The sequence below is a fragment of the Rhincodon typus genome, chromosome 1 (genome assembly GCF_021869965.1).
Source record: "Rhincodon typus isolate 14 chromosome 1, sRhiTyp1.1, whole genome shotgun sequence".
Taxonomy (NCBI): Eukaryota; Metazoa; Chordata; class Chondrichthyes; order Orectolobiformes; family Rhincodontidae; genus Rhincodon; species Rhincodon typus.
In genome coordinates, this window is record NC_063332.1 from 130,496,668 (window position 1) to 130,517,675 (window position 21,008).

The following is a 21,008-nucleotide window of genomic DNA, read 5'->3' on the forward strand; positions in this document are numbered from 1 at the left end:
ACAGTCCTTATGGAGACAAAGTCCAATATTGTCATCGAGGATACCCTATGTAGTGTTGTGAGGCGCTAATACCATGCTAAATGGGATAGATTTTGAAAAGGTGTAACAATGCAAGGCTGGGCATTCATGAGGTACTATGCGCCATCAGCAACCACTTGACCACAATCTGCAACCTCGTGGTCTGATCCTGGTTCAATAAAGAGGGCAGGAGCAGCACCAGGCATTCTTAAAAATGGGGTGTCAACCTGGTGAATCTACAACACAAGACTACTTGCATAGCAAGCAGTGGGAGCAGCAAATGATAGATAGAACTAGGTATTTTTGTCAAAAACTAATCAGCCCTAAGCTCTGCTATCCTGCCACATCCAGTCATGAATGGACAATTAAGCAGCTCACAAGATGGGAGGCTCCCCAGATGTCCACATCCTCAATAATAAGGGAGACCGGCACATTAGTGCTAAAGATAATGCTGAATCATTTGCAACAAGTTTTGGCCGTGATCCATCTCGGCATGTTCTGGAGGACACTAGCATCACAGATATCAGTTTTCAGCCAATTCAGTTAGAACATAGAAGAACATAGAACAGTACAGCACAGTACAGGCCCTTCGGCCCACGATGTTGTGCCGAACTTTTACCCGAAACCTAAGGTCTATCTAACCTCCACCGCTACCTTACACTATCATCCATATGCCTATCTAATAGCCGCCTAAATGTCCCTAATGAAGCTGACTCCACTACCCTCTCTGGCAATGCATTCCACGCCCCAGCCACTCTCTGAGTAAAGAACCTACCTCCAACGCCTCCCCTATATCTACCTCCTTTCACTTTAAAACTATGCCCCCTCGTAATAGCTACCTCCACCCTAGGAAAAAGTCTCTGGCTGTCCACTTTATCTATACCTCTGATCATTTTGTACACCTCTATCAAGTCACCTGTCATCCTTCGTCGTTCTAAAGAGAAAAGCCCTAGCTCTCTCAACCTTTCCTCATAAGACCTTCCCGCCATTCTAGACAACATCCTGGTCAATCTCCTCTGCACCTTTTCCAACACTTCCACATCTTTCTTGTAATGAGGTGGCCAGAACTGGACGCAATACTCCAGATGTGGCCGAACCAGGCTTTTGTATAGCTGGAGCATAACTTCACGGCTCTTGAACTCAGTCCCTCTATTAATGAAAGCTAACATACCATATGCCTTCTTAACAACTCTATCCACCTGGGTGGCAACTTTCAGGGTACTGTGGTCATGAACCCCAAGATCCCTCTGCTCCTCCACACTGCCAAGAATCTTTCCGTTAACCCTGTATTCTGCTTTCAAGTTTGTCCTTCCAAAATGAATCACCTCACACTTTTCAGGGTTAAATTCCATCTGCCACTTTTCAGCCCAGCTCTGCATCCTATCAATGTCCCTTTGTAACCTAGAACAGCCCTTTGCACTATCCACAACTCGACCCACCTTCATATCATCTTTTATGGCTAAGGCAATCCATCCTTCCACATCTTGCTAAGCAAACCTCCCTACCAGTGTCCTGAGTCTAGTATCCTGTACAGTCACTCGTTTATTTGCACTGCCCTCAGCATCTTGTTTTATTTATCTGCAAATCATTGCCTAAATCTGTTTACCTTACTACCTCTCTTTGATTGATTTATTGTCACATGTACCGAAGTACAGTGAAAAACTTTGTTTACAAGCAGTACAGGTAGATCATTGTAAGCAAAGACATACAGATCAAAGGTTGTAAAAAGACTTAGACAGAAGCACACAGGTTACGTTGCACAGGGTGTGTGCTAGCAAGATCATCATTATTTGAGGCTAGAGAGTCCATTTATCCGTCTAATAACGGCCAGGAAGAAACTGTTCCTGAATCTGCAGGTGCGCGTGTTCAGGCTTCTGTATCTTCCGCCTGCCAGAAGAGGTTGTAGGAGGTCATTAATAGGGCATGATGGGTCTTTGATGATGTTGGCTGCCTTTTTGCAGCAACAAGCCATGTAAATGGAGTCCATGGATGGAAGGTTGGCTTCTGTGATGGTCTGGGCTGTGCATACAACCTTCTGTAGTTTCTTACAGTCTTGGGCAGAGCAGTTGCCATACCAGGCTGGTTTGCATCCAGACAGTAGACTTTCAATGGTGCATCTATAGAATTTGGTGTGGGTCCTTATGGACATGCCAAATTTCCTGTGCCGCCTGAGGAAGAAGAGGCATTGTTGTGCCTTCTTGACTGTTGCAACTGCATGGAACATCCAGGACAGGTTGTTGATTATTGTTACTCTGAGGAACTTAATGCTGTCCGCCTTCTCAACCTTGGTTCCGTTGATGTAGATAGGACTGTGTTCTCCTTTTTTTTTTCTGAAGTCAATGATCAGTTCTTTAGTTTTGCTGACGTTGTTCTCATTGCACCACATCACCAAACTCTGTATCTCCCTTCTGAATTTTGACTCGTTGTTGTTAGATATCTGTCCTACTCTGGTGGTGTTCTTAGCGAACTTGTCGATGGCGTTCATTCGGAATTTGGCAACACAGTCGTGGGTGTACAGGGAGTACAGTAGGGGGCTGGGCAAGCATTTTTGGCGTGTCCAGTGTTGAGTGTTATTGTGGAGGAGGTGCAGTTACCTATCTTCACTGATTGCGGTCTGTGGGTCAGAAAGCTGAGGATCCAGTTGCAGAGGATGGACTGAGACTAAGGTTTTTGAGTATTGAGATCAGTCGGAAGGGGATAATAACATTGAAGATGGAGCTGTAGTCAATGAGCAGGAGTCTGACATAGGTGTACATGTTTCCCAGATGTTCCAGGGATGAGTGCAAGGCGAGGGAACTGCTATCCACTGTGGAACTGTTACGTCAGTAAGCAAATTGTAAGGGATCGAGGCAGGCTAGGAGACTGGAATTGATCTGGGCCATGACCACCCTCTCAAAGCGCTTCATGATTATTGAGGTCAGAGCAACTGGGGCGGTAGTCATTAAGGCATGTTGCATGTGCTTTCTTAGGTACTGGGATGATGGTGGTCTTCTTGAAGCAGGTAGGGACTTTGGCTTATAGGAGGGACAGGTTGAAGATGTCAGTGAATACACCCACCAGTTGGTCCACACTGGATTTGATTGCTCGGCTGGGGACACCGTCCAGGCCTGTCACTTTCCTTGTATTGACTCCCAGGAAGACTGATTTGAAATCTGCAGTCGTGACCGAGGGAACAGGTATGTCTGGGGCTGTTGAGGCAGGCATCACCGCGCCACTGGCATTTCGTTCAAACCGAGTGTAGAAAACGTTAAGCATGTCAAGGAGGGATGTGTCTTTGTCCATTAGCTTGCGCTACTTCATTTTGTATCCTGTAATATTGTTTAGGCGGCATAGAACATAGAACATTACAGCGCAGTACAGGCCCTTCGACCCTCGATGTTGCGCCGACCTGTGAAACCAATCTGAAGCCCATCTAACCTACACTAGTCCATTATCATCCATATGTTTATCCAACGACCATTTAAATGCCCTTAAAGTGGGCGAGCCTACTATTTTTGCAGGCAGGGCATTCCACGCCCTTACTACTCTCTGAGTAAAGAACCTACCTCTGACATCTGTCCTATATCTATCACCCCTCAATTTAAAGCTATGTCCCCTCATGCTAGCCATCACCATCCGAGGAAAAACGCTCCCACTGTCCACCCTATCTAATCCTCTGATCATCTTGTATGTCTCCATCAAGTCACCTCTTAACCTTCTTCTCTCTAACGAAAACAGCCTCAAAACCCTCAGCCTTTCCTCATAAGACCTTCCCTCCATACCAGGCAACATCCTGGTAAATCTCCTCTGCACCCTTTCCAACGCTTCCACATCCTTCCTATAATGCGGCGACCAGAACTGTACGCAATACTCTGGCCGCACCAGAGTTTTGTACAGCTGCAACATGACCTCATGGCTCCGAAACGCAATCCTTCTATCAATAAAACCTAACACACTGTACGCCTTCTTAACAACCCTATCAACCTGGGTGGCAACTTTCAGGGATCGATACACATGGACACCGAGATCTCTCTGCTCATCCACACTACCAAGAATCTTACCATTAGCCCAGTACTCTGTATTCGTGTTACTCCTTCCAAAGTGAATCACCTCACACTTTTCCGCATTAAACTCCATTTGCCACCTCTCAGCCCAGCTCTGCAGCTTATCTATGTCCCTCAGAAGTCTGTTTAGTAGGTTTGGGCCTCTAACTTGGTCTGGTTGTGCTTTTTGGCATTCCCGATGGCTTTGCGGAGGTCATATCTGGATTTCTGGTATTGGTCTGGGTCTCTGACTTGAATGCTGCACAAAGGTCATCAGTAGGGAGTGGATTTTGTGGTTCATCCAAGGTTTACAGTTGTGCCTTCATGTGCAGGCTAGGTGGATTAGCAATGGTAATTTTGGGGTTATGGGGATAGTGTAGGTGTCTGTGTCTACGTGGGATGCTCTTCTGGGGTGAGTGCAGACTTGATGGTCCAAAAGGCCTTTTTCTGTAACAGGGATTCTATGAAAATTTTTGTCTAAATATGCAGTCATCTCTACTTACACTCGTAACCTTGGTCGGCTTTCAACAGTGTGAATAAATTCAGGACTTTTGATGACACAAATGCTATATAGAGCAAAGAGTGTGATAAAAAGTAGCTTCATGGAGGTGGTCACACTGGACGTTCTGTAAGGTAGATGGGTGACCACCGGGAGAGATAGGCAGGTATCTCAAACAAGATACCGTTATGGATACAGCTGGAGGGGATAGCTTCTCAGGGGAAAATAGCAGCAGCAGCCAGGCCTTTGGCACCATGACTTGCTCTGCTGTAAAGCAGATATGGCAAAGCCTAAGCGAGTAATTATGATAAAGGACTGTCTAGTCAGGGGCACAACAGGTGTTTCTGCAGCCACAAGTGAGCCTCCAGAATGATGTGTTGCCTCCCAGGTACGAGGGTCTTGGACATCTTGGAGCAGTTGCACAAATGCTGAAAGAGGACCGTGAGCAGCCAGAATCATTGCACACATCGGTACCAATGACAAAGATAGGAAAAGGGATGAGGTCCTGCAGAATGAAATTAAGGAGTTAGGGAGGAGGTTAAAATGCAGGACCTCAAGGGTAGTAATATCTGGATTACTCCTGGTGCCACCACCAATGAGAGTTGGAATAGGAGTATAAGGCAGATTAATGCGTGGCTGAGGAGTTGGTGCAGGGGACAGGGATTCAGATTTTTGGATCATTGAGATCTCTTCTTGGGCAGAGGTGACCTGTACAGAAGGGACAGGTTCCACCTGAACTACTCGGACTAGTCTGGCAGGGGTTGGGACCTTACACAGTAGTGAAACAAGAGAAGTTTGCGGCAAATGCAGAAGTAAAAGAGATCAAGTTAAATATACCGGGCAGGCAAGAGTATGGCAGGATGGGGGAAGACTGATGAATTAAACTGCTTTATTTCAATGCGAGAGGCCTGACCGGTAAGGCCGATGAACTCAAAGAACAAAGAAAATTACAGCACAGGAACAGGCCCTTTGGCCCTCCAAGCCTGTACCGATCCAGATTATCTATCTAAACTTGTCACCTATTTTCCAAGGATCTGTATCCCTCTGCTCCCTGCCCATTCATGTATCTGTCCAGATACATCTTAAATGATGCTATCGCGCCCGCCTCTACCACCTCCGCTGGCAACGCATTCCAGGCACCCACCACCCTCTGCGTACAGAACTTTCCACGCATATCTCCCTTAAACTTTTCTTCTCTCATCTTGAAATAGTGACCCCTAGTAATTGAGTCCCCCACTCTGGGGAAAAAGCTTCTTGCTATCCACCCTGACTATACCTCTCATGATTTTGTAGACCTCAATCAGGTCCCTCCTCAACCTCCGTCTTTCTAATGTAAATAATCCTAATCTACTCAACCTCTCTTCATAGCTAGCGCCCTCCATACCAGGCAACATCCTGGTGAACCTCCTTTGCACCCTCTCCAAAGCATCCGCATCCTTTTGGTAATGTGGCGACCAGAACTGTACGCAGTATTCCAAATGTGGTCGAACCAAAGTCCTATACAACTGTAACATGACCTGCCAACTCTTGTACTCAATACCCCGTCTGATGAATGAAAGCATGCCGTATGCCTTCTTGACCACTCTATCGACCTGCGTTGCCACCTTCAGGGTAAAATGGACCTGAATACCCAGATCTCTCTGTGCAACTCGGGGCATGGATGGAAACATAGGACTAGAATTACAGAAACATTGCCTGATGGAAGGACAGGACTGGCAGCTCAATGTTCCAGGGCACAGATCCTATAGGAAGGATAGGAGGGGGAGGCAAGAGAGTTTTTGATTAGGGAAAACATCACGGCAGCATTTAGAGAGGATATTTCTGGGGAATTGTCAAATGGAAGCTAAATGGGTAGAACTGAGAAATAAAAAGAGAGTGATCACTTTGATGGGATTGTCCTATAGGCCCCCCAATAGTCAGGAAGAAATTGAGGAGCCAGTATGTAGGGAGATCACTGATACCTGTAAGAACAAAAGAGTTATAATAGTAGGGGATTTTAACTTTCCAAATATAGGCTGGGACTGCCACAGTGTTAAGGGTTTGGATAGGGAGGAATTTGTTAAGTGTTTTCAGGAAACGTTTCTCAATAAATATGTAGATGGCCCTACTAGAGAAGGGCAAAACCTGACCACCTCTTGGGAGATATGGCAGGGCAAGTAACTGAGGTGTTAGTGGGAGAGTACTTTGGGACGAGTGACCATATTTCTATTAGTTTTAAAATAGAAAGGAAAGGCCTGGTCCACAAGTTAAAGTTCTAAATTGGTGCAAGGTTTTAGACAGGAGCTTTCAAAAGTTGATTGGGGGAGGTTGTTCGCAGGTAACTGGCAACTAGCAGACTTTCAAAAGTGAAATAATGAGAGTTCAAGACCAGCATGTTCCTGTTAGTGAGAAGGGCAGGGCTGGCAGGAGGAGGGAACACTGGATGACTAGAGTTGTTGAGGACCTGGTCAAGAAAAAGAAGGCATGTATCAGGTATAGACAGCTGGGATCAAGTGAATCCCTTGAGGAATACAGAGAGTGTAGGAGTACACTTAAGAGAGAAATGAGGAGGGCAAAAAGAGGACACGAGATATCTGCCAAATCTAAGATTCTACAAGTATATTAATGACAAAAGAGTAACTAGGGAGAGAATAGGACCCCTTAAGGATCAACAAGGTCATCTATGTGTGGACCCACAGGAGATGGGTGAGATCTTAAATGAATATTTTTTTTTTCTTCTTTATCCATTCATGGCATGAGGGCGTCACTGGCTAGGCAGCATCTATCGCCCATCGCTAATTGCCCAGAGGGCAGTTAAGAGTCAACCACGTTGCAGTGGGTCTGGAGTCACATGTAGTCCAGACCAGGTAGGAATGGCACTTTGCTTCCTTAAAGAACGTTAAGTGAACCAGATGGATTTTTCCAACAATTGACAATGGATTCACGGTAATCATTAACTCTTAGTTCCAGATATTTATTAAATTCAAATTTCACCATCTGCCATGGTGGGATTCAAACCCAGGTCCCCAGAACATTATCTGGGTCTTTAGATTAACAGTCGAGCAATAATACCACCAAGCCATCACCACCTCGTCAGTAAAGAAAGACATGGTAGCTAAAGAACTCAGGAAATAAATAGTGAAGTCTTGAAAGTAATCCACATTACAGAAGAGAAGGTGCTGGAGGTCTTAAAATGCAAAGAGGTAGATAAATCCCTTGGACCTGATCAAATGTAATTCAGGACATTGTGGAAAACTAGGGAACAAATTGCAGGGCTCCTAGCAGAGATATTTGTTATCATCTATAAACACGGACGAAGTACTGGAGGACTGGTGTGTGACTAATAGAGTCATACAACATAGAAACAGACTCTTCGGTCCAACCAATTCTTGCTGAACATAATCCCAAACTAAACTAGTCCCAGCTCCCTCCTACTGGCCATATCCCTCCAAACCTTTCCTGCTCATATATCCATCCAAATGTTTTTTAAATGTTGTAATTATATCTGCATCCACCACTTCATCAGGAAGTTCATTCCACACACAAACCATCCTCTGTGTAAAAACTTTGCCTCTTATTTCTTTTTTAAAACTCTCTCCTCTTACCTAAAAAAAAGTCTTGAAATTTCCCACCTTAGGGAAAGGCAACTACCATTAACTCTACCTTTACCTGTCATTATTTTATAAACTTCTATCAGGAGGTCACTTCTCAACCTCCTACGGTGCAGTGAAAAAAGTCCCAGTCTATCCACCCTTTCCTTATAAGTAATGTTGTGCATTATTTAAGAAAGGTTGCAAGGAAAAGCCAGCGAACTACAGACTAGTGTGCCTAATGTCAGTGGTGGGTAAGCTGAGAGATGGGATCTACATGCATTTGGAAAGGCAAGTTAGCATAGCTTCGTGTGTGGGAAGTTATGTTTCACAGATATAGTTGAATTTTTTTGAAGAGGCGACCAAGAAGATAGATAAAGGTACAGCAGTAGAGATTGTCTACATGGACTATAGCATGGCCTTCGATAAGGTTCCGCATGGTAGAGTGGTTAGTAAGGTTAGTTTATGTGGGATCCAGGGAGAGCTAGCTAACTGGTATAAAAATTGCCTTGATGGCAGGAGACATAAGGTGGTGGTATAGGATTGTTCTTCAGACTGGAGGCCTGTGGCCAGCCGTGTGCCATAAGGATTGATACTGGGTCCATTGTTGTTCATCATTTATATAAACAATTTGGATGAGAATATAAGAGGCATGGTCAGTAATTTTGTGAATGACACCAAAATTGGTGGCATAGTGGACAGTGAAGAAGGTTATCTAAGAGTACAATGGGATCTTGATCAACTGGGCCAGTGGGCTGAGGAATGGCAGATAGAGTTTAATACATATAAATGTGTGGGGTTGCAATTTGCTATAACAGACCAGGGCAGGCCTTTCACAGCTAATAGCAGGGCCGTGGGCAGCGCTGTCGAACAGAGAGACATTGGAGTGCAGGTACATAGTTCCTTGAAAGTGGTGTCACAGGTACACGGGACGGTGAAGAAGGCGTTTGGCACGCTAGCCTTCATTGGTTAGAGGATTGAGTACAGGAGTTGGAATGTCATGTTACAGTTGTACGAGACATTAGTAAGGCCATGTTTGAAGTACTGCAAGTAACTATGGTTGCCCTGCTAAATGAAGGGTGTTAGTAAACTGGAAAGGGTGCAAAAAAGATTTACAAGGCTGTTACTGAGACTGTAAGATTTGAGTTAGAAGGGGAGGGGAGGCTGGATAGGCTGGGACTTTTATCCCTGAAGCGTAGGAGACTGAGGGTCGACCTTAGCGCTTTATGAAATCATGGTGGGCACAGATGAGGCGAAAAGCCAAATAAGGTCTTTTCCCCAGGGTACGGGAAGTCCAAAACCAGAGGGCGTAGTTTTAAGGTGAGAGGGTCCAATTTTTTCCACACAGAGGGTGGTGCATATGTGGAACAAGCTACCAGAGTAAGTGGTAGAGGTGGGTACAATTACAACATTTAAAAGACATTTAGACAGGTACGTAGATAGGAATAATTTAGGAGCATATGGGACACATGGAGGCAAACAGGTCTATCATCAGTTTAGGAAACATGCTCAGCATTGTCGAATTGGGCCAATGGGCCTGATTCCATGCCGTATGACTGTATACAGGTTGCTTACAAATATATACAAAATGTATACAAAACACTTCCTCATCCTGAGGTGACTGACCATTTTCCTGTGTTGATGAGCACAGTATTGAATCCATTTGCTGCCATTTTTTCGTACTAGTTGAGCATTATGAAGAATGCAGTGCTTGGGACCATTTCATCCTTTGAAACCTGTTCCATGATTCACTAAGATCAAGGCTGATCCAATTCTGGTCTCATCTCCAGTTTCCTGTCTCCATCCATAAAGCTTGACTCTATTGCCTATCAGAAATCTAACTCAGTATTGAGTAACTTTAAAGAACCAGCTTCCAGTACATTCTGGGGAAGCAAATTGCACATTAAATATCATATGCTTTTTAACATGCATTGTTTAAGGTATATGAGAATGTTTTCATTTGTTGGAAGTTGGTATCATGTTGTTTTACTGCCTTGAAACAATACTGTCAGATTCATGTCTGGCTGTTGAATTAAATGCTAATTCTTTTGTCACTAAGGTCGGACTTATAATGATTTGAATCAGTATCCGGTTTTTCCTTGGGTGATAACTAATTACGAATCAGAAGAGTTGGATCTGACACTGCCAAGCAACTTCAGAGATTTGTCCAAGGTATTTTATCTTAAATCTATTTCCTATTTTATTAATATATTAAAATCATCCTGTCATTTGACTTCCTAATTTCAAGACTTGCCACAACCTTTTTGCCAATATTTTTCTTATAACATCCCATCTCCTCTCTCATAGTTGCATGTTTCTGTAAGTTTGTTATTCTGACTGCAGAATCCAGTTTTTGTATAGATGCTCCATTAGTTCAGTTGGTATTTGCTTTTAAGCCTAGGTTCACATTGGTGAGATAGCTGAAGCTTTTAGTTTTGCAATTTCTGTGTCTATTTCTTAAATATTCTTGTTAATTTAGAATTTGGAGGACTCCCATGTGCATAAACTTCAACTTTTCTCCCCAACTGTGTTCTGTTTAACCCCATTAAATTGCACTGCTCAAGTTTCTTTCAGTTGCCACCCTTCCCTGCTGCATTCCCAATGCCTCCTCTGTCCTTCCTCCTCCCTTCATTTGGCCTCTTTTTTTTTCTCTTTTTGGTGGGAGTGATGGTGGTGGTATTTGAATCATCTGTTAGCTGCAGGATATTTTCTATGCCAGTCATACAGAACGGTTGTGCTAACACAACTTTATTTTCCAAATTCTAAGAATGCTGAAAGAAAGATGAACTCCAGAATTATGTACAGTTTAGGCCAAAATGGCAATATCAAAATTAGAATGTAAGGAGAAGCAAGTAACAACATACCACACAAATGGCAGGAAATAACCATCTCAAACAAGAAAGAATTGAACATTATGCCTTGACGTTCAATTTCGGTGCCATCATTGTATTGCCAACCATTGGCATCCAAGGGTTACCATTGACCAGAAGCTTAACTCGTTTAGTCATGTAACTATTGTGATTACAAGAGCAGGTCAGAGATTTGGAATTTTGTGACAAGTAATTCATCTCCTATCTCCCCAAAGCCTATCAACTATCTAAGAAGCACAGGTAAGAAGTATAATAGTATATTCGACACTTGCCTGGCTGAGTATAGTTCTGACAATGCACAAGAAGCCCAATACCATCCAAAACAAAATAGCCTGCATAACCTGAAGCCCATCCACCATCTGAAACCATTAATTTACCATCACCACCATCACGTGACAGAAGTGTGCACCATCTACAGGATCCACTGCAGTCTATGCCTTCCATAACAGCAACCTGTACTTAGAAGAACATAGGCAGCAAGCTGAAGGAAACAGTATCACCTGCAAGTTCACTTGACTTGAACCTATATCTCAGTCCTTGACTGTTGCTGGGTCAAACTCTATTCTTAACAGCCCTGTCAGTGTACCTATATGAAATGGACTGCTGTGGTTCAAGAAGGCAGCTGAGCACTGCCTTTTCAAGGATAATTAGGAATGAGTAAAAATGCTGGCCTTGCCAACAATGTTGTCATCCCATTTTTTTTTTAATTGAAGGATGAACCCATCTAAGGCATAAGTTCAAAGTGACATTTGGTCTAGATTCAGAATTTCCATTGACAATATTATATTGCTTCGGTGATGCTTTCCCTCCTCCACCTGATCTATATATGTCGAGAGGAGAACAGTGAGGAAGAAATGTAGATATACAGTTTTATATTCGATAGTCTACATTCTTCAAATTGTAATCATTTTGTGTTTTTGTTGCACAGATATTTATGCTATTAACATGTTTTACAACTTATTTCTTTACCAGCGGTCTAATATTTTCAGCACGCTCTACTGTATTGCATTCTTTTGGTTTGTATTCATTTAGGTAATGAAGCAGGTTGTCCATGATTTATGTCAGAAGCTTTATAAGAGCAGGAATGTTATGCCAAGTTGTATTCTTGTGAACCTTGATTACTGATATAGTAGCATCAGTGTGGCCCTCAGATCTGGGAATACCAATAACGGGACTTGTAACAGACAACATAATGCTGGTTGCAGGATAATCTCATTAGTTTTACTTAAAGTTGAAGAACATTGGAGAAAAATCTAAGTACATTATGACTACCGGTGCTGGTTCTGGGAACTAGAGTCTTGAGAGTTTTTGGTACCTTGGGAGTATTGGAGGCATAGGTCTCAGGATCTGGAAGAACTCTCTATGGTTCTGAGGTCACAGTGCACTGAGAATGCAGTGCAGAAATGTTTGAGCACTGAGAGGCATACTTGAATTGGAGGGATGAAAGAATTATAATGAGATGAAAGTTGCTGGATTCCATAAGGACTATAAAAGTCAGTCAGAATGGTAAGTGGTTTGGAGGGGAACTTGCAGGTTGTGGTGTTCACATGTATCACATATAGATGGCAGTGATCGTGGGTTTGGAAAGTGCTGAAAGGAGCCTTGGTAAATTTCTCGTAGGTGGCACACATTGTTGTTACTATGCATTGGGTGGTGGAGCGAGTGAATGTTTGTGGATGTGGTGCCAGTCAAGCCCCAGGATGTGTATTGTGGAGAATTCGGAAATGCTAATGTCACAGGATGATGGTTAGATTCTCTCTTGTTGGAGGTGGTTATTGTCTGGTACTTGTGAGATGCTAGTGTTACTTGCCATTTATTATCAGCCCATGGCTGGATATTACCCTGGTGTTGCTGCATTTGGACATGTAACTTCTTCAGTATCTTAGGAATTGCAAATGGTGCTGATTATTGTGCAATCATCAGCAAAAATTCAAAATAATGAAGCAGCTGAAAATGGCTGACGTAAGGATGCTTCCTCAACAGACCCCTAAAGGGATACCCTGGAACTGTGATGTATGATTTCTGATGATCAGTCCTCTTGTATTGCATGGAAATTGACTCCAGTCAATGGATTTCCCTGTTCTCCCTGTTGACTTCAAAACTTGGTGACGTACTTTGTCAGTTGGTGAGAGAAGCTACTCCCCACTGTTTTGCATTCAGTTCTCATGCCTGTGGTTTAATCAGAGACTGTGGTAAGGTCTGGAGCCGGAAGTTCTGGCAGAGTCCATATTATTGTTGGGTTGATGTTGCCTAATGACATTTCTGATAATTCCACTCCTGTATTGATTTTAAGAGGTCACTGATAAGGCACTAATGGCAAGAAAATGTTCATTTTAGTTTTTCTGTGTCTGGGACATGTATGTGCAATCCATATTGTTAGTGTACTGAAACAAATTGAGTATTTATGTTGATGGGGTGGGACTAGTGAACAGGGTTCATGGAAAGAGTTCATAGCCTCCATGAACTCTTAACAGAACTTAATTCACTACTGATCATTGATTTACAGTTGTTTAATGTCTTTCTCTGATTTTGAACAGAGGTGTAAAATATTTTAAATCAACCAAAAAATTGGTAGTTTAAGATGAGTAGTATTGGTACCCCTACAAGTCTAGTTTCTATTTTTCAGGATTGAGTTTGAGCTCTGCTGTGCCCCAAAAGTTAAAGGTTTAGGAAGTATATTTCCTGTCCTGCTCCTTTAGGCAATACTGCATTAAATCAGTGCTAAGGAGTTACTTGAATCAGCTTGTTGATATTGGGTATTTAGATTGAGTCATTCTGCTTCACCCATAGCATCATGTAGAAGCACGTTAAAAATGCCAATCAGTGAAGTTTCAGTAGTGGCAAAACTGTTCCTTGTGTCATGCCCTGTCATTGATTGTTTCAGCATGAACTACAAATGCACAATAGCACATATGAGATGAAAAATGAGAATGCTCCTAATCGTATTTATTAGTGAAAATAGGAATTTCAGAGTGTAGCAGGAATAATGTTAGTGCATCTTAAGTGAACAATAGAAACTCAACATCGACGGAACACAAAAATAATGTAACATACCTGAGGTTTTAGGGAGCAAAGAAAAATGGCTGCTTTGATCTTAACTAGTGAATAAAAGATTTTAAAATTGTATCTGTGAGGTTCTTTATATTTTGTCCTGTTTAAAATGTATAGGCCAGATTTTAGAGTAGGAATGACAGTGAGGCTCTCAGTACATACTATTATTAAGGAGTAAAACAAACAGAAACTTAACACAGTCTGCATATACATGGTTGAATATGGTAATCTGTTGTCAGGGTTGCCTTACTCCTCCTGAAACCCCTCTGTTAACAGTAGCTTGGCAAGAGATTTACCATTCACATATATGATATTGTGGTAGTTGCCCAATGAACGTGTCAGAAAATGTTGGTATTGTCTATTCGAGTGTAAATGATTTTTTTAAAATGACATAATCTGTCATAATTTCTGCCAAGTAACCTCAGTGGCATACAGCTTGCCTTTTCAAGTGTCAAGTATATTGCCTTGTTAAATGCAGTTGAGAATTTTTTTAAAAATTATACACTTTCCCTTGTATCTCATTCACATATTTACTTCTCTATTTCACTTTCTGTATATACATAATGTTTTATTAAATATTGTGACTGGGACTTCCTGGTTCAGACTCTGCTGTGTTGAGCAACAATTCTGATTGATTGCCCTATTCACACAGGTCCCAGATCCCATCCACCACACACTGTTGTTTTTGATTTCTGAAAACCGCAAGGTTAAATGCAAAAGCCCGCAAAAATTCTGTAGGCTAGTCTAAGTACAATGAATGGTGACACCACTTGTTCATCTCCAACTGCAAATTCAAGGCCACAACCTTTGTTATAAACCACGTAATTCATTGCTTTAGTAAATAGGTTGCATAATGCTAGTGGGAAAACTGTCGTTACTTTTAGGCTTCTGCCACTAAAGTGTGTGGGGGAAAAAGGCAGGAAAGTGGAGTTGAGGATTGTCAGATCAGCCATATTTTCCTTGAATGACAAAGCAGACCACCTGTGCTTCTACGTTTTATAAGCCACATTAAAGCTTTCAGAATGCTTTATTAACAAGAGATTTTTCAAGTCACATTCATATTTATATAAATAAACTTTTAGTATTTACTTACAACATTCTGAATAACAAAATAATCTAAGACTTAGAGTCATACAGCACCGAAACAGACTCGGCCCAACTCGTCCATGCTGACCAAGTTTCCTAAACTGAATTATTCCCATTTACCTGTGTTTAGCCCATATCCCTCTAAACCTTTCCTATCCATGTACCCATCCAAATGTCTTTTAAATGTTGTATTTGTACCTGCCTCTACCACTTCCTGTGGCAGCTCATTCCATGTATGCACCACGCACTGTGTGGAAAAAGTTGCCCCTCAGGTCCCTTTAAAATTTTTCCCCTCTCCCCTTAATCCTATGTCGTTGAGTTTTGGATTCTCTTACCCTGGAGAAAAGACCTTGACTATTCACTTTTTATCTATGCACCTCATGATTTTATAAAGCTCTTTAAGGTCACCCCTTAGCCTCCTACACTCCAGGGGAAAATAGTTCCAGCCTATCCAGCCTCTCCTTATAACTCGAATCTCCTAGTCTCAGTAACATCCTTGTCATTCTTTTTTGCATCCTTTCCAGTGTAATAACATCCTTCCTATAGCAGCATGACCAGAATTGTACACAGTACTCCAAATGCGGCTTTATTAATGTCTTATGCAGCTGTAACAAGACGTCCTAACTCCTGTGCTCAGTGCTCTGACCAATGGAAGGAAGTGTGCCAAATGCCATTTTCACCATCCTGTCTACCTATGTCTACTTTCAAGGAATGCTGTAACTGCAATCCTGGTCTCTCTGTTCAATATCACACCCCAGGGCCTTACCATTAACTGTGTAGGTCCTGCCTCGGTTTGTCTTCCCAAAATGCAACACCTCACATTTATCTATATTAACTATATCTGCCAGTCCTCAGCCCACGGGCCCAGTTAATCAAGATCCCTTTGTAACCTTGGATAACCTTCTGCACTGTCCACAACACCACCAATTTTGATGCCATCTGCAAACTTATTAACCATGCCTCCTATATTCTCATCCAAACCATTTATATAAATGACGAGCAACAGTGGACTCGGCACCAATCCTTGTAGGCCACCACTGGTCACAGGCTTTCTGGTCTGAACAACAACCCTCTACCACTACCTGCTGTGTCATACTGTCAAGCTAATTTTGAATCCATTTGGCTATCTCTCCCTGTATCCCATGTGATGTAACGTAACTAACCAGTCTTGGAACCTTGTTGGAGGCCTTGCTAAAGTCCGTCTGCCTTCATCTGTCATGTTGGTCACCTCTTCAAAAAAACTCGGTGAAATTTGTGAAACATGATTTCCCAACATGAAGCCATGCTGACTGCCCCTAATCAGTCCTTCTTTCTAACTGCATGTAGATCCTTTATCTCAGAATCCCCTCCAACAACCCACCCTCCACTGATGTTAGGCTCATTGGTCTGTAGCTCCCTGGCTTTTCCTTGCAGCCTTTCTTGAATAATGGCACAGCATCAGCCATCCTCCAGTTTTCGGCACCTCACCCATGGCTGTCACTGATACAAATATCTCTGCTAGGGGCCCTGCAAGTTCTTCCCTAACTTCCCATAATGTCCTGGTCAGGTCCCAGGGATTTATCTGAGATTTCTCAGTCTTAACAAACCATTGTTACACTGTTTGTCACAGACTTGCACACTATTAAGAATTACTCACTTTCCTTTTACAGATGAACTATGCTTTAAGATTAATTTTGCAGAATCAGTAACTATTCTTTCAGTCTCGAAGATTGGACTCTTTAAACTTGAAGCGTTTGTAAAACTGCAAGAAAAATAGTTCTATTTTTGTACTGCCTTCCACCAAATTAGGATGTCCCGAAGTGTGTCACAGCTGTTGGATTACTTATGAAACATATTCATTGAAGGAAGATGTAGTGCTAATTTGTGTACAGCAATGTCCCACAAACCACGTTATCTTTAGAAATATCAATTGATGGATGAATTTTGCCTTGGGCACGCGGAGAAGTCCCAACTCTTGAAATAATCAAACAGTGAACGCAGACTTGCTGTCAGTTTATTGCCTCATGCAAATGTCTACATTTCCAATATTACTAGTAGTAAATTGTAACAATTGCCAGTAAAAGTTTGCAACTTTTGACTTTGTAAAAGAGAGGGGCAATGATACCATATGATCAATAATTGTACTAATGTGTCTTGTTGACCTGTAATGGATAATGACTTAGATTACTGGATAATTATTTGATTACCTATCTTTCTGTTTGTATTGAGTCTCAGATGAGTAGTTGGGAAGCTATTGGAGAGAATGCTTAAGGTTTGGATTTACATTCATTTGGAAAAGCATGGCCTAATTAGGACAGTCTTTGTGCAGAGCAGGTCATGTCTTATTAACTTGATTAAATTTTTGGAGGAAGTGACACAGGTGATGATGAGGGTAGAGCAGTGGATGTTGTCTACATGGATTATAGAAAAGCTTTCAACAAGGTCTGTCATGGTAGGCTCTTTCAGGAAATTAAAATGCATGGGATCCAAGGTGACTTGGCTTCGTGGATTCAGAATTGACCTGCCCATAGAAGGCAGAGGCTAGTGGTGGAGGGTTGTTTTTCAGGCTGGAGGTCCGTGACTAGTAAGTTTGCAGATGATACAAAGATCGGTGGAGTTGTAGATAGTGTAGAAAGTTGTCAAGGGATTTGTGAGTGTATTGTGGAGATGTGACAGATACAGTTTAATCAGGGCAAGTGTGAGTGGCTGCACTATGGGAGATCAAGTGGTAAGGAAAAGTATAGAGTTGATGGCAGGACCCTACACAGAATTGATGTACAGAAGGATCTTGGGGCTCAAGTCCATAGCTCCCTGAAAACAACCACGCAAGTAGACATGCTTGCCTTTATTGGTCCAGGAATTGAGTACAAGAGTCAGGATGTCATGTTGCAGTTTTACAAGATGTTGGTTAGGCCAGTATTTTATTCAGTTCTGGTCGCCATATTACAAGGTGGAGGCTTTGAAGAGAGTGCAGAAGAGGGTTACCAGGATGCTGCCTGGATTAGAGAGCGTGAACTATGAAGAGAGGCTAGAAAAACTCGGGTTGTTTTCTCAGGAGCGGCAGAGGCTGAGGGGAGACTTGATAGAAGTCTATTTAATAGACTTTTAGATAAGAACAGGAGCATGCAAGAAATGGAGCAATATGTACCAAGAGCAGGCAGAGGGTATTAGTTTAATTTGGTGTCATGTTCAGCACAACATCGTGACCCAAAGGGCTCATTCCTGCGCTGTACTGTTCTCTGTTCTATTCTGTTGGGGGTATTCATTTTTCCACTGTTATGTAAAACAAAATCATGAAATTGCATGCTCGAATAACCTTTGGAATGTGAGGTGCCTAAATGTGATCTTACAATCTCCACTAACTTCTCCCTGCTTATCTTTAGTAAGTAATGAAGTTAATTGAGTATTCTATTTTTCACAAACAGGAATGTACATAAGCAGCACAAGGTGATAAATGAAAAAGTTACACAGAATACTAAGGTGTTAAAAACATTGGACTAGAGCTGTAATGATCTATCCCTAGATCGAATGATCTACCTGCTGGGTTGCAAAATTACTCCTGGGGCAGGAAGAAAATTTCATGGAATGATCCAAACACAAATTTGTGGTTCATTAGATGAATCTGTCCAATTAATGCTATGTATGTTCGTTGATAAGGTGATTTGAGGCCTCTGGAGATCAAGCACAACCAGGTAGTATGCTTAATATACTGTTTTGCTCTGTGTTGAATGTAAAACCTGGTTTCTTGATCGAAAATGGCATATAAAAAAGACTGCTAATATTTCTACTTAGGGGATTATGTGGTTAAAATTTAGTGAGGAGGTGTATTATCCTCCTGATATAATTTTACGGAAACTGAAGTAAAGATTGGAATTGCACGCGTTTTTACCTATGCAAACTGGGCAGAAAGCACTGCACCTTGTTGAAGCAAAGGGGAAAACAATAAAGTGAAAAAAAAAGCCTTCACCCTTCACAACACCTCAATCTCTACCAGCAACCCCATCCTTCATCCACGAGCACACCCACCCCATGCTACTTAATTTTCCCCTTTTACCCCCATGGCATCTTGTACCCTCCATGCCAATTTATGCTCCTGTATCTAAACCCCATAATCCTTCATAATCTCCATGTTCACCTCTGTCCATCTACCCACCCACAGGGATTCTTGTAGTCCCCACAGCAGCCTATGCCTTTCTGCCCACATACCAAGACCCTTTATAGCCCTTGTGCCAATGTAGTTCCAACTCATGTCAATGACTTGGATGAAGATACCAGATTTATGGTTGCTACGTTTGTTGATATAAAGATAAGTAGCATAAAAGGTAATAAAGAGTCCATAAAGCGTTTGAAAAGGATAATGGTAGATTAAGAGAGTGGGCAAACATTTGGCAAATTGTGTGTAATATTGAAAAATTTGAACTTGTCTAGTTTGGCAGGAACAATAAAAACATTTATTTAGCATCTTTTTTAAATGGAGCAAGATTCCAGAGCTGTGAGGTACCGAGGGATCTGGGTGACGTAGTACATGAATTATTTAAGGTTGAAAACTTATACAGCAAGTGACCATGAAGACAATTGGAATGTTGTTTATTGCAAGAAGAATGATGTTTTGCTGTGGTAACATGGAGTTGCTGAGGCCATATCTAGAGTACTGTGTATAGTTTTAGCCTCTTTATTTAAGAAATAATTTAAATGTTTTAGAGGCAGTACTGAAAATGTTCATTTGACTGATATCTGCAATGAGTTGATTTTCTCATTAGGAAATATTCGACAAGCTGGGCCAAGATGCATTGAAATTTAGAAGAAGGTGAGACAATCTTACTAAAGCATACAAGATTCACAAAGACTTTGCAGGATGGATCTGAAAGGTATTCCCCTTGTGGAGAGACAAGAACTAGGGAAGACAGTTTAAAAATAGGGGTCTCCCATTTAAGACTATAAAGAGGAATAATTTTCCCTCAAAGGGTCGAGAGTCTTTGGAATTCTCTTCCGCACAGAATGGTGGTAGTGGGATTATTAAATACTTTTAAGGCAGCAGTACATAGACTCTTGACTAACAAGAGAGTCTATGGCTATCAGGCATAGACAGGAATATGGAGTTGAGTTCACAATTAGGTCAGTTGTGATCTTATTGAACGTTGGATCAGACCAGAAGTGCTGTATAGTCAGTTCATGTCATCCTGTGCCTCCCCATCTATCCACTTGTCTTTACGCCCATCATTCCAACTTACCCAGTACTCATCATGGGTCCATGTTGAGATTAAATGCATTTCTTAATTGTTGAGAAATTCACAAAGTAACTCCTTCAATGCATTAAATTTCCTTTAATACCTCTCAAAAACACACATTGGAATTCATAGTCCCATTTCAAAGAGTTTATGTCATCTGGAGCTGTCTATCAAGCTGTGTACTGATAAGCACCTCACTGAGAGGATGATAATTTGTAAAATCAGTTATGCATCGCATATGCTGTAACACAACTCCTCAAGCTTTCTTCTTGAGTGAAATAGCAGCTTTTTTTTTTCCATGTATTTAAAGGGCAGTAATTTTAACGCCTTGACAGCTTGGTAACTTTTATTGACAGCTCTGTGGACAGCTGCTTTTGACAAGTTTCTTGAAATTTCTAGTGGGATTAAGGTTCCAATGTATTTATGCACTTCAATTGCATATCCATTTCTTTTAACAATCCCAGAGGATTTCTAACTTCTCCCAAGACATATGCAAGAAGGCACTTCTCCAAAAGGGTACCCCTCTCTGTAAAGAACCCTGGTCGCTTCAGAGCTTCTGAATTACAAATGTCATGTGTTGAGCATCCTGGGAATAAAAATCAGATCAACCTGAGAAAGTAGGAACTGCAGATGCTGGAGAATCTGAGATAACAAGATGTAGAGCTGGATGAACACAGCAGGCCAAG

The 21,008-nt window shown here is 41.9% G+C and overlaps 1 protein-coding gene across 2 annotated transcripts in view; it reads left to right on the plus strand.

Moving 5' to 3' along the window:
- Positions 1 to 21,008, plus strand: part of LOC109934644 (lipopolysaccharide-responsive and beige-like anchor protein) — a 722,782-nt gene that overhangs the window by 460,304 nt on the left and 241,470 nt on the right. For both annotated transcript variants that reach the window (XM_048614313.1, XM_048614252.1), the window contains exon 30: positions 10,168 to 10,280. In XM_048614313.1, coding sequence (XP_048470270.1) covers positions 10,168 to 10,280 — 113 coding nt within the window. The remainder of the gene's footprint in view (positions 1 to 10,167; positions 10,281 to 21,008) is intronic.